Here is a 13594-nt window from a genome sequence, read left to right as displayed (position 1 = left end):
TCACAAGAGCTTTCTTTTTTTAGGGCATTGACACATTTCCCCCTTTTTTTGGTGAAACAAAAAATTTACTAAATAACCATTTATATGGAAAGCTCCTCTTCCTAGTTGGTAGAATTAAAAAGCGACATGATATATAATTTAAAAAATGCAATTTGGGTGTAGATTTTGGGCCGGCCATTTTGTTGTTGGGCTCGTTGCAGCCCCGTCCCGCTTTAAGCACAATTCTACGGTCTACAAATTATTGGGCTGCTGAAGGCGCTACCTATGCCAAACTCATTTATATGTATAAATATCGGATATAATATGATATTGCGGGCATAAAAAATTTCAAACGATGAACACATAAATGAGCAGTATCGACTAGATTATTCCTTGCAAATTATTAGAGAGAGAAGTGTTGGATCGTTCCGCTTTAAATCTTACTCACCAAAGACATTAATTGTACTTTTCTTCCTAGCAGTTTGGAAAGGAGGGTGATCTAGCTAGCTACTAGCATCATTCTATATAAATCCCTTATATTGCATCAGCAAAAATAGCAATACTATTTTACAAATTGTGAAATAGTTGATTATAAAGCATCTACTGATCTATTATGTATAGTACATTTACAAATAAATGCATATTATACTACATAACAAATTTATAAACTCAAATCGTAACCAGTCATACTCAAAACACTAAAGAATCCGATTTGTATTTATGTACATTATTTGGAAACATGAGTTGAATCCCAACAAACGTATTTAATAAGAACCCTACAAATATTCTCATAGAACTGAATACGTATATCCAATACATAGATGTGATCCTGTGGAAGAAGAATTATTCAAAAGGATGATACGGTCGATATTAAACATCATGATGGAATTTGCGACATCATGCAAATGTAAGAATCCGACATGGCTGACTCTTGAGTTTTAATAAGCCTAATACAGTCATGTTTGAAGCGCACACGGAAGAGAGAAGAAGAAATAGGTAGCCCGTGTACAGCACGATGTTTTTTCCCACAAAAATTTTCCTCGTTTAAATTGCTTGTCCTTATGATTGTGATTTTTCTTCTTAATTTCGAAGCTAGAACTTTTTAATTCATTTATTCTCACGCTGTGTAACTGGAAAGAAGAGATTGTTATCATTCCGCTAAGCGTGTCTGGTCTTTTTTCTCAACAAAAAACCTTTACGTTTCCACTGTAAAGTATTGAAAACAACTTTTAAAAGAATAATAAAAATTGTACAATCCAATATTGACTTATTAGACTAGGTAAAAGACACGAGGACGCCACACAAAGTGCCTTGGTCAAACTCAACAATTCATAAATTAACAACATTATATTTACGGTCAAACCCACATGCCACTTATAAAACAACAAGATTTTAAAGTTTAATCCTTAACTTAAACGTCCAAACTTAGCTGACTCAAAGAAGCACCAACTCACGGAACAAAAGGCGGCAGCCAGTTGTTGCCTTTTTCTGCACTAAATAAATAATTTCATACAAATTATAAGCACCAAAATTTATCCTCAAACTGAAGATCAAACATGAATTCAACCAAAAGAACTCACCTACTCTCTTCTCTCCTCATCTTCATCAACACAACAGTTCTCTCTCGATTCTCACTTGCAAATGATACACTAACACAAGGCCAATCCATTAAAGATGGCCAAACTCTTCTCTCTTCATCTAAAATCTTTGACCTCGGATTCTTCAGTCCTGGGAACTCCACTTCCCGTTACCTCGGAGTTTACTACCACAACATCTCAACACAATCCGTTGTTTGGGTTGCGAACCGTGGAACTCCAATTACAAACTCCGGCGGAATTCTCACCTTAACTAGTAGCGGAAACTTGCTACTATTGAACGATCAAGGTAACTTGTTATGGTCAACAAAATCCAATCCAATTGTATCAAACACTTCGGTCACAGCTCGAATATTGGATTCAGGCGAGCTTGTTATTGGGTCGGGCGATGGAACAGTGATCTGGAGTAGCTTTGATCATCCGACTGATACATTTTTGCCTGGAATGAAAGTGAGTTTAGATCGAAAAACTGGGACAAGAACAGTTTTCAGAGCTTGGAAGAGCCCAAATGATCCTTCAAAAGGAAAATACTCACTTGGGCTAGATCTATCAGGCTCAGGCCAGATTTTTATTTGGAAAGGGAGAAGGCCGAGATGGAGGTCGGGTCAATGGGATGGAACTAGGTTCATCGGTTCAACAATGAGGCCGTTGTATCTCTACGGATTCAAGCCTATAGTCGATAATAGCCAAAACTCTATGTACTTCACGTTTACACAGTTCAACAGTACTCCCTTGAGGTTTGTGTTGCAATGGGATGGAGTTGAGAATACAAGTATTTTGGTTGAGCAGACTAAGGATTGGAGATCAGTTTGGGTGCAACCTGTAAATGAATGTGAAACTTATGGAAAATGTCGCGATTATGGGATTTGTAGCAGTGACCGTGTACCGATATGTAGTTGTCTGAGAGGATTCGAGCCAAGATTCAGTGAAGAGTATAACAGTGGAAATTGGTCAGGGGGTTGTGTTAGAAAAAACCCGTTACAGTGCGAGTTAGTTAATAGTACAAACAGAAGTAATAAAAATATTACTGGAGGAAATGGCCAAGGCGATGGGTTTTATAAATTGCAAGCAGTGAAAGTGCCGGATTTGGCTGATTGGCAATCAACAGTTGTGAATGGAGAAGACTGCAGGAGTTCTTGCTTGAAGAATTGTTCTTGTAAGGCTTATTCTTATGTTTCAGGAATTGGGTGTTTGTTTTGGGGACCGAATCTTATTGATATCTATCAGTTTCCTCAAGGATCTGGCAGTGATCTCTACATCAAGGTTGCAGGTTCAGAATTAGGTAAGAGATGCTGATATTTTATTAGAATAAGACTAGTCAAGAGTTTATTAGTTGTGTTCCGAGTAATAATTTATTTTTCTCCGGACCTACCAGATTTAAAATTAGTTATGAGTTGCATAGATTAAGACTTTGATGTGAACTTCAGATTAAAAATTGAGAACATTTTTGCTTATGCCTACAACCAGCTCATGAAGCAATTGTAGCAATAATGGTATGCACACTGTAAAGCACTAAAGAGCACCAATTTGGATAAGGATAAATGTCACACATAAAACATTCATTGAACTGAATTCTGGATCAAGCATAGTTTAAACGTAACATCCATGGTTAGTTTGTTTAATCCTACTTTTTTAGTTACCAAGCGTTGAACAAATCAAGTTGCAGAAACTCAATTAGATTTTTAGTAGTGCTGGTGAATTATACTGCACTTCACTTTCAGGTCACAAGAGCAAGATATGGAGAACCATTGTAATAATATGCGCCTCAGGAATTTCTCTGTTGATCATATGTTGCATTCTCTTATGTTGGAAGTTCAATGCACAGATAAAAGGTAATAATTCTTATATTGCACATTGCTCAAATTATGTCAAATGATGCTTTTTCGCCTAAGATTTGACTCTTGTTTGCTTTCATTTGTTAAGGATGGTTGAAAAAGGGTGACAAGCAAAGCAGCCAAGCGGGCAGCTTGCGTTCAATGAGGGAAGTAAGGCTGGGCTTCTCAGGGCAAGCAGAGCTTGAAGAAGGACGTGAAGGAAAAGACACCGAGCTCCCGTTGTTTAGTTTTGACACAATTGCTATCGCTACAAGCAATTTCGACAGTGTTAATAAGCTAGGAGAAGGAGGCTTTGGAGATGTTTACAAGGTATTTCAGTGATTCAAACATGCACAAACACAGACAAAAACATGCACGTGCTTGAACTAAATTTCAAATGGTTTTGCTTTTCAAGGGAAAATTACCAGGGGGAAGAGAAGTTGCAGTGAAGAGGCTCTCGAGGAGTTCTGGACAAGGGCAAGAAGAGTTCAAGAATGAGATGATACTTATTGCCAAATTGCAGCATCGAAACTTAGTCAGGTTGTTAGGCTGCTGCATTCAAGAAGAGGAGAAGATGTTGATTTATGAGTACATGCCTAACAAAAGCTTAGATGCGTTCCTCTTTGGTATGTACTACAAAATTTTGCTGAAATAAGTGCCTTTTTTTGTTCTAATGAGAGTAATTGTGAACAGATCCAACAAGACAACCATCATTGGATTGGAGCAAGAGATTCAACATCATAGAAGGCATTGCACGAGGGCTTGTTTATCTTCATCGTGATTCGAGGTTGAGGATTGTTCATCGTGATCTCAAAGCAAGCAACATTCTTTTAGACGAAGACATGAACCCTAAGATATCTGATTTTGGGATGGCGAGGATATTTGGTAGTGATCAAAATCAGTTAAATACAAACAGAGTGGTCGGTACACTGTAAGTATTATACATATATTATTGAATGCTAATTTCTTATGTTTGATGGCCTAAATAAGTGAATTAATGTAGTGGCTATATGTCTCCTGAGTACGCGATGGAGGGTCTTTTCTCAGTAAAGTCTGATGTCTACAGTTTCGGAATTCTAGTACTAGAAATAGTTTCAGGCAGAAGAAACAACAGCTTTCACAAAATACCCAACATTGTCAACATTGTAGGATTCGTAAGCACACCAACCCCATTACTTTCAACATCTTCTCTAAGATAATGAATGTTTTTAACAATGTCGCATATTGAATTCATTTATTTCAGGCATGGAAATTGTGGGAAAAAGATAGAGCAACCGAGATGATAGATCCGATAATTATAGATTCACATTCTGTTCCTCAAGTGTTGAGATGCATACAAATTGCACTGTTGTGCATTCAAGATCGAGCTAATGACAGGCCTGATATGCCATCAGTTGTTCTTGCGCTTGGAAGCGAAAACCCTGTGCTTCCAATGCCAAAACCACCATTGTTTACCATGGAGGAAAGCCCTAATGAGACGCTCGCAATGGCTAATAGAAATGAGTCCTATTCTGTAAACGATGTGACAATTACGGAGATTTTGGGAAGATGAAAGCTCTTGATTCTTGAAGAGGAACTGCAATCGTTGGTGAAAGGAGTTATCTATCTGTACGTTAGAGAGAGAGTTTTTAAATGTTATTCTTTCTGTATGCAGATGGATAGTGAAGGCATTCTGCCAATTTTCGATGAGAAAGTGAGATTTTATGTTGAAGGATTTTCAAATTTCATTCGGATGCTTCTTGTCTTTCTAATGATGTAGTTAATAAAACCACAAAACAGAAAATGGGTATAAGAAGCGCAATTTTTTCATAACATGAGACAATTATAAACATATAACAAAAAATTATTCTCATTAGATGAGCAAAAGACATTCAAAACAAAGCCAACAGTAAATATACACTACTTCAAATTTGAATTTGAACTTCATCCCTAGAGAAGTAAACCTCAAGAATCTGGGAGAGTCTTATAATGAACGAGGCAGATATGAATAATGAAAGATTTCAAAATATTGATATCAAGGAACTATTGTTATTTGTTAAATGCATATATTAGCATTTGGTGAGGAGTCTTCTTCACAAGGCGGATTCAGATTTTTAAATGTCCGACTACATGACACTCGTTTGCCCAATAGAAACTTGTCCCGTATCATTGAAGAATCTTAAGATGCTGGTGCCAAATAAATGAGACGACTAATCATATATGTTGTCATGACATAACAATGCTAGTCTAGAACATGCTACCTAATTTGGCTTTATCAAGATTTAAGAAAGACTAAAAAACTAAATATGAACTTTAGACTAACTTTAAAAATCATGAACTTCTTCACTTAATCAAGATAACTTTACATATTCTTTTTAAAACTTTCACTAACTTTTTGGTCACAAAGTCTTAAATCCGTAACAAAGACCAAAGCCTCACAACAGAAGAGTACCAAGTTAGGAGCAAAATTTTGAGCTTGTTATAAAGAGTCCATATGGCCCAACATTACTTGTAAGATGCAGTCCAGATGCACAACATGATGGAGCAAAAAGTTAAAATTTTTCATGAACATTATTTCCACAATCAAAAAACACTTTCTTCCCAAATATTCTCAGTCTTACGCCAGATAGTGAGTTCATAAATGTCTCTCTTCCATACTTCTCATGCATACTCCAAAAGTCTAATTTAAGACAAATTAAGGTCAAAATATAAATAGAATAATCATTTCAAACAGTGAATGCTTTAGTGCTCTACAGAAGATTAGTAATCCTGAAATATGTCTCTCCAGAACCTCATGTGGAACAGAAATTTTCGTATAGATATTTCTCTTGCTTTATCAAGCTTACTTGCTAAATGCGCAACCATCTAGCTAAGTCCTTGTAAATTGCCTTTTATCATCACCTTTGTTGTCTCCCGTAAGGATTGCTTGCGCTAATTCCATGATGGTTTCCTCTGGAGCTATTGCGCGAATTCTTCCTCGACTTTGATGCACGACTTTCGATTCCAAGGTTTATTTTTGGAGGTGAGGTGAAGCAGAAGGATGCTGCTACATCCTGCAACATAACCCACATTTCTCTAAATCGAAGGCTTCAACCTTTAAATTTCATAAAAGGAAAATCTCAAGATGCAGCAACCGGCAGAGTATCACATTAAATTACCAAAGTTATAAGTGAACATTACCTTCATATTGAGGCGATGGACATTGAAGATGTCCTTCATTGAATGTGAATCATACGCCAATATATACGACTGATATGCCTCCTTAGCTGACTTGTTAAGATAGTAGTTCTGTCCCTCAAGTTGCTCCTGCAAGATTAATACACTAAATTATTAACCCCTGAGAAATCAGCACCAAGCAACATAAAATTTTAGGATTGTCATGAAAGATTACCAGAGATGAGTGCAAATTTGGCACCTTCTTTTCATCAAACTCACGTTCTTTCAATATTCTTTCACAGGCACCTTGGCAGCCTAATAGTTGCAAACAAAATTAAATCTGTACGGACACATACTAGATGTTAAGAAATCATTTATCGGAGAGTAATCTACCTTGAGGTAGGCTAGAAACTGCAACTCTTCAGGCAACAGAAACAATAAAGCATTTCTTTTGCCACCTTCTCCACGAGCAGTTCTACCTACTCTATGGATATATTCCTGAAAGAGCAAAAGATTCACATTGAAAAACTGGCGTTTAGAACAAAAGTTAACAAGAAAGGAGAAGACAGTTATATCTACCTTTGGTTCATCGGGTGAAGCAGTTGAAGCCAGAGCAGGACTTGTTCTGAAGTTCCGGAGTCTAACTTCTTAGATTCCGAAGATCCATGTTCCGGTGACAAGTGTTCGTGATTCAGAAGACTAATGCTCCGAAGATGCAACTGATAATTTCGAGTGGCGTTGGATATCTCACCAAGGTGGAGATTGTTGGAGTTGACTCAATTTCCAACTCATTTATTGTTGTAGTTTTTCTGCATGTAGATACAATTTTACATGGTCTTTTCGGGCATGATGCAGTCATTATTTGGCTCGAAAATCTACATGAAAGTTATAGAGGTGCATGTATAGTTTACTCCAAACTTTGAATCACAGGAAACGAAGCAGTATTAAGGGAGTTATGGTCAGTCAAAGTACCATACTCGAATCTGGACAGATTTGTGTATTCCCAAGCATTTTGGAAGATGAAAAGGTTCATCAAGACCTATAAATAGGCATCCTCTCATTGTGAAGAGATCAAAAAAATCACCCAAGTTTTTTACTTGTTCTCTTGAAAGTATAGAGAGTTAGAGTGAAGGAAAGTCTCTCGTGTTGTAGAGATCTCGAGTGTTGAGTTAATAAAGAGGAGCGTGAGTGAGGGTTGTGTGAAATTCGGCGTTGTCGGGTGTGCCGAGTGTGCCTTATACCAATTTGTTGATTCCATATAGCGAAGTATCCTCCGAGTTCCAAGCTCAACCCGTGGTTTTTCCTGTTTAGGTTTCCCACGTAAATCCTTGTGTGATTATTTTTATTCTTTTTGTCATTAAGAACAAGACCCTGAAGTGGTGTTGAGAAGTTCCGCGATTCGTCAACACCAACAAGTGGTATTAGAACGTGATTATGATGTTCTTAATGGCTGAAGACAAGTCGATAATTGGCGGTGTGAAGGTTGGGCTGAAGCCATTTGATGGGCGAAGCAATTTCACACTGTGGCAGCGCAAGATGAAGAATATATTGATTCAGCAAGATCTACACATGTGCACTATGAGGGTTGAGCACAAGCCAGAGACGATGTCTATGGAGGCTTGGAACAAGGCAGACCTCAAGGCGATGAGCTCGATTGAGCTGCACTTATCCGACGAAGTCACCGATAATGTGATGGAGGAGACTACCGCAAGGGGCACATAGGAGAAGTTAGAGAATCTCTACATGGGTAAAACTCTCTCTAACAAACTTTTCTTAAAAGATGAATTGTTTAATCTCCGTATGGAAGATGAAGATGATATTATGGAGCATCTTAATGTGTTTAACCGTTGTATAACGGATTTGTTACGAGTGGAGGTCAAGTTTGAAGAAGAGGATAAAGCTTTGCTATTGGTACGATCCTTGCCGTCGTCATTCAAACATTTTCGAACCACACTCATGTTTGGCAAGGAGACTCTTCGATTTGAAGATGTTGTTCAAGACATCATCTCTCATGTCAAAATGAACAAGAGCACGAGAGCTGACTTGAAAAATAAAGGCCTACTCGTCAAGGAGTTGAACGATCAGGGTCGATCCAAGAAGAAAGGTGTCAAGTTGGACAACCGTGGAAGATCTAAATCCAAGAGCCATAAGGATAATGAGTGCTACTACTGCCATAAGAAAGACCGCTTCAAGAAGAACTACAGAAAATTCAAGGCAGATCAGAAAGAAGGGAAGAAATCTGAAACCACCTCCTTGGCTGGAGTTGCCACAGAGAACAGTGCTGAGCTTCGAGCTTCTTTCGGTTACGTCAGGTGAAACCATTTCTAATTCATGGATTCTTGATTCAGGTTGCTCTTTCCATATGTGTGCAAACAGGTTTTGGTTCGATACATATGAAAAGAAGGATAGAGATGAAGTCCTTATGGGGAATAATGTTGCGTGCAAGGTCATCGGCATTGGCACGGTGAAGGTGAAGATGTATGATGGCATCATTCGCACTTTCGGCAACGTGCGACATGTTCCTGCACTCAAGAAGAACCTGATTTATTTGGGCACTCTAGACGTAAGCGGCCTCACCTACTCCTCAGACGGAGGCAAGATCAAGATTTGTAGATCATGCGAGGAGAGACGCTTCCTAACAACTTGTACAAGCTTCTAGGAGATACTGTCTTAGGTGAAGTTGATGTATCCACAACTTCTAAAGAGGACTCCAAGATTGACTCTGAGAAAGACTCGGCTCATCTATGACATCTTCGTCTTGACCATATGAGTGAGCGGGCTATAGAGGAACTGCACAAGAGGAAGCTGTTGAAGAACATGGAGACTTGTAAGTTGGATTTCTGCAAGTATTGCGTACTTGGAAAGCAATGCACAGTCTCATTTTAAGCCGACAAATAAGGAGAATCGTGCAAAAGGGATTCTCGACTATATTCACTCCGATGTATGGGGGCCGGCACCTACAAAATCTCATGGTGATGCTCGCTATTTTGTCACCTTCATGGATGACTATTCACGAAAAAATTTGGGTCTACTTCATACGGGAGAAATCTGAGGTCTCTGAGAAGTTCAAAGAATGAAAGGCGGAAGTAGAGAACCAAACTGGACGAAAGATCAAGTATTTACAAAGTGACAATGGAGGTGAATATCATGATGGACGATTCCTAGCATTTTGCAAGCAAGAAGGCATTACACGATACTTTACCGTGAAGAAAACTCCACAACAAAATGGCGTAGCGGAAAGGATGAACCGAACTCTCATGGAGAAAGAAAGATGCATGAGACTTCATGCAGGATTACCCGAGTCTTTTTGGGCTGAATCTGTTAACCATACTGCCTACTTGGTTAATCGTCACCATCTAAGCTGCTGAACTTCAAATGTGCCGAAGAAGTATGGTCGGACAAAGAAATTGACTTCATGCAAGGCGTATGTTTATATTCCGAGTGATGAACGAAACAAGCTGAAGCCAAAGTCACTCGAGTGCATTTTCTCGGTTTTGAGAAGGGAGTGAAAGGCTACAAGTTGTGGGATTTGAAAAACAAGAAGAAAGTGTTGAGTAGAGATGTCGTGTTTAATGAAAGACTTGGAGCTGAAGCTATTGACAAAGATGATGATCATTATCGTACTGAAATTCCTTTGTTAACGAAATGTTATATTCCAGAAAGTCAAGTTGAGGTGGAGCAACACGACGAACATCAACAAGCCGAAGAGGTTTATGTAGAACCTACAAGCATAGCACAATCAAGACAGAGAAGAGTCATTAAGCCTCCTCAACGATTCGGATGGGAAGATGAAGCTTGCTATGCACTCTTAGTCAGCAGAGAAGATCCTTCTACTTTTAAAGAAGCCATGAAAAATGATGAGTGGCAAGAATGGATAGGTGCTATATCGGAGGAGATGGAATCTCTCCATAAGAACTCCGTTTGGGAGTTAGTTCCGAAACCGCAAGATCGAAAGATCATCGGATCTAAGTAGGTTTATCAGAAGAAGAAAAGCATAAATGAAGCAGAGGCTCTTACCTACAAAGCAAGGTTAGTTGCGAAGGGGTTCTCGCAAAAGGAAAGAGTAGATTATGATAAAATTTTCTCTCCAGTGGTCAAGCATACATCCATTTGGGTGTTGCTATCTCTTATAGCACAGCATGATATGCAGCTAGAACAACTCGACGTAAAGACAGCTTTTCTTCATGAAGATTTGGAGGAAACCATCTATATGACTCAGCCAGAAGGATTTATGGAAGAAGGAAAAAAAGACTTTGTGTGCAGATTGATGAAGTCTTTGTATGGGCTCAAGCAATCCCCAAGACAATGGTACAAACACTTCGACTCCTTCATGCTCCGAATTGATTACAAGAGAGGTGAGTATAATTGTTGTGTTTACTCACACACATTTAATGATGGACACATGATTATTTTAATGCTATATGTGGATGACATGTTGATTGTATGTCGAGATATGTCAATGTGGAATTTAGGTTTCAATGACCTATCTTTGTATTTCATCAGAACGTCTATTTATATACAATTGGAGTCCTAATCAATTAGGACTTTTTTCCTATTTTAAAGGAGAAAATCTTACCTAATCTAATCTAAATAAGGAAAGAATTACACAGCTGTCTAATCTAAATAAGGAAAGAATTACACAGCTGTTTATATCTAATTTACAGCCTACTTTATAGCTAATTTATAGCAGAGAATCCCAACACTCCCCCTCAAGTTGGGTTGTAAATATTTATCATACCCAACTTGCAACTAAGATCTTCAAAATGCACCCTTGGAAGTGCTTTAGTCAAGATATCAGCAGTCTGTAGATTAGAAGGAATGTAAACAGGCTTGATTACTTTCCCTTCTATCTTTTCTCTGATGAAATGCCGATCTATTTCCACATGCTTGATCCGGTCGTGATGAACTGGATTTTTAGCAATACTAATAGCAGATTGACTATCACACAATAGTTGGATTGATCCTTCAGAAGGTATCTTCAATTCATCTAATACTCTTTTCACCCAAATTCCTTCACAAATACCATGAGCCAAAGCTCGAAATTCCGCTTCTGCACTACTCCGAGCTACCACAGCTTGCTTTTTACTTCTCCATGTTGTCAAATTTCCCCAAACATAGGTACAATATCCAGAAGTGGACCGTCTATCTGTGATTGAGTCTGCCCAGTCTGCATCAGAATACAATTCCACTTCCCTACTTGAGTTCTTCCTTAATAACAGCCCCTTTCCTGGAGTCATTTTCAAGTATCTCAAGATTCTGTACACCGCTGTCATGTGTTCTTAATAACAGCCCCTTTCCTGGAGTCATTTTCAAGTATCTCAAGATTCTGTACACCGCTGTCATGTGTTCTTCAGTAGGGTTGTTCATGGAGTCATTTTCAAGTATCTCAAGATTCTGTACACCGCTGTCATGTGTTCTTCAGTAGGGTTGTTCATGAATTGACTAACAACACTTACTGAGAATGCTATGTCAGGCCTAGTATGAGAGAGATAGATTAACTTTCCTACAAGTCTTTGATATCTTCCCTTATCAACAGGAGCACTGTCTTTATTTGAACCAAGTTTGGTAGTGTAGTCCATAGATGTCTCTGCAGGTTTACACATAAGTATACTTGTTTCTTTAAGAAGATCCAGTACATACTTTCTTTGAGAAACAGCAATTCCCTTCTTAGATCTAGCCACTTCCATTCCCAAGAAATATGTGAGTTTACCTAGGTCCTTGATCTCAAACTCTCTGATCAAGAATTCTTTGATTTTTGGAAACTCCTCAACATAATCTCCTGTTAGAACAATGTCATCGACATAGACAATCAACACAGAAATTAGTCCATCCGAAGAATGTTTTACAAACATTGTATGATCAGATTGTCCCTGTATATACCCATTACTCTTCATAACTCTGGTAAATCTTTCAAACCAAGCTCGGGGTGATTGTTTGAGACCATAAAGTGCCTTTTTTAGTCGACACACTTTGTTGATGTGTGATGAGTTTTGTAGTCCTGGAGGAATGTCCATATAGACCTCCTCTTCTAGATTCCCATTTAAGAACGCATTCTTGACATCTAATTGATGGAGGGACCAATCCAAATTTGCTGCAAGAAAGAGGAGTATCCGAATAGTGTTGAGAAAATAGCGGATATATCGGGCGACATTTCGGCCATCAAATATCGGCCAAAATTCAGAAATATCGGTTTCACATTGACATGTTGAAATCATATGATTTGCAATATCTTTCACCTTCTATTTATGTAAAGTTTCACATTGTTTCCCATCCACTACCCATATGGGTGCTTGTTGTAGGTTTTAATTACTTGTTATTGCATGTGTTTTCTTTATAATGGAAGGCTATAAGAACACATGAATTTATTTGTATTAGTTGCACATATACTTCGGTTTTACTAGTTTCTTGTTTGGAGAAATGACAGATATATAATAAAAATCCTACAATTGTTAGTCGATGCAGTTAAGTAGTTCAGAATAGCAATTACGAGTTTAATTTTCAATTTCAGTAGAATTTTTTTTTTGTTCCTACTAGTATAATGCACGCGCTTTGTATGTGAACATTTTTTTTTAAATCTTTTTCTTTGAGTGTAAAATTATGAAGTGACTTTTATAATAACATAAATTCTTAAATTGAACAATTAATAAATCTTTACATTAATAAATAAAGTTGTGTATAAAGAATTGTATTAGTAATTTTTATATTCTGGATAATTATTATACTTTAATAATAATTTATTTAGACATTTATAATAAATTAAATAATTATTTAAAATTATAATAGATAATTATTATATTTTTAATTGTAATTTAGGATAGTCATAATAAATCATATGTTATTTATAACAATTTATAATATTTATCTATAGTATAATTATAATACTTTTATTCACTATAATGTATTAAATAATAGCATAATTCTTAGTTTAAGTTATAATATTAAAATGATTACATTAACATGTAGTAGAAGCCATTGATCTAGAGGGTTACAGTAACATGTAGTAGAATTTAGTAAAGTTTGCTTATTGGCATGGTAGTGAAGAAGCCTTTTACAAATAATGTTTTCTATGGA

General features: G+C 37.4%; 2 protein-coding genes and 1 pseudogene across 2 annotated transcripts; 2 read left to right on the top strand and 1 right to left on the bottom strand.

Moving 5' to 3' along the window:
* Nucleotides 1536–2870, top strand: LOC109834742 (G-type lectin S-receptor-like serine/threonine-protein kinase B120). The gene has a single exon (XM_020402764.1). It carries the CDS (start codon nucleotides 1536–1538, stop codon nucleotides 2868–2870), a length of 1335 nt encoding a protein of 444 aa, XP_020258353.1.
* LOC109833282 (G-type lectin S-receptor-like serine/threonine-protein kinase B120) lies at nucleotides 2927–5109 on the top strand. The gene is made up of 7 exons (XM_020400889.1): nucleotides 2927–3182; nucleotides 3296–3406; nucleotides 3498–3718; nucleotides 3804–4014; nucleotides 4082–4319; nucleotides 4392–4542; nucleotides 4632–5109. Exons 3-7 carry the CDS (start codon nucleotides 3551–3553, stop codon nucleotides 4938–4940), a joined length of 1077 nt encoding a protein of 358 aa, XP_020256478.1. The 5' UTR covers nucleotides 2927–3182; nucleotides 3296–3406; nucleotides 3498–3550; the 3' UTR covers nucleotides 4941–5109.
* On the bottom strand, nucleotides 5908–7556 carry LOC109834740 (annotated as a pseudogene).

The sequence above is a fragment of the Asparagus officinalis genome, chromosome 3 (genome assembly GCF_001876935.1).
Source record: "Asparagus officinalis chromosome 3, Aspof.V1, whole genome shotgun sequence".
Taxonomy (NCBI): Eukaryota; Viridiplantae; Streptophyta; class Magnoliopsida; order Asparagales; family Asparagaceae; genus Asparagus; species Asparagus officinalis.
Note: the sequence above shows the minus strand (reverse complement) of the source record. Positions and strands in the feature narration are given on the sequence as shown.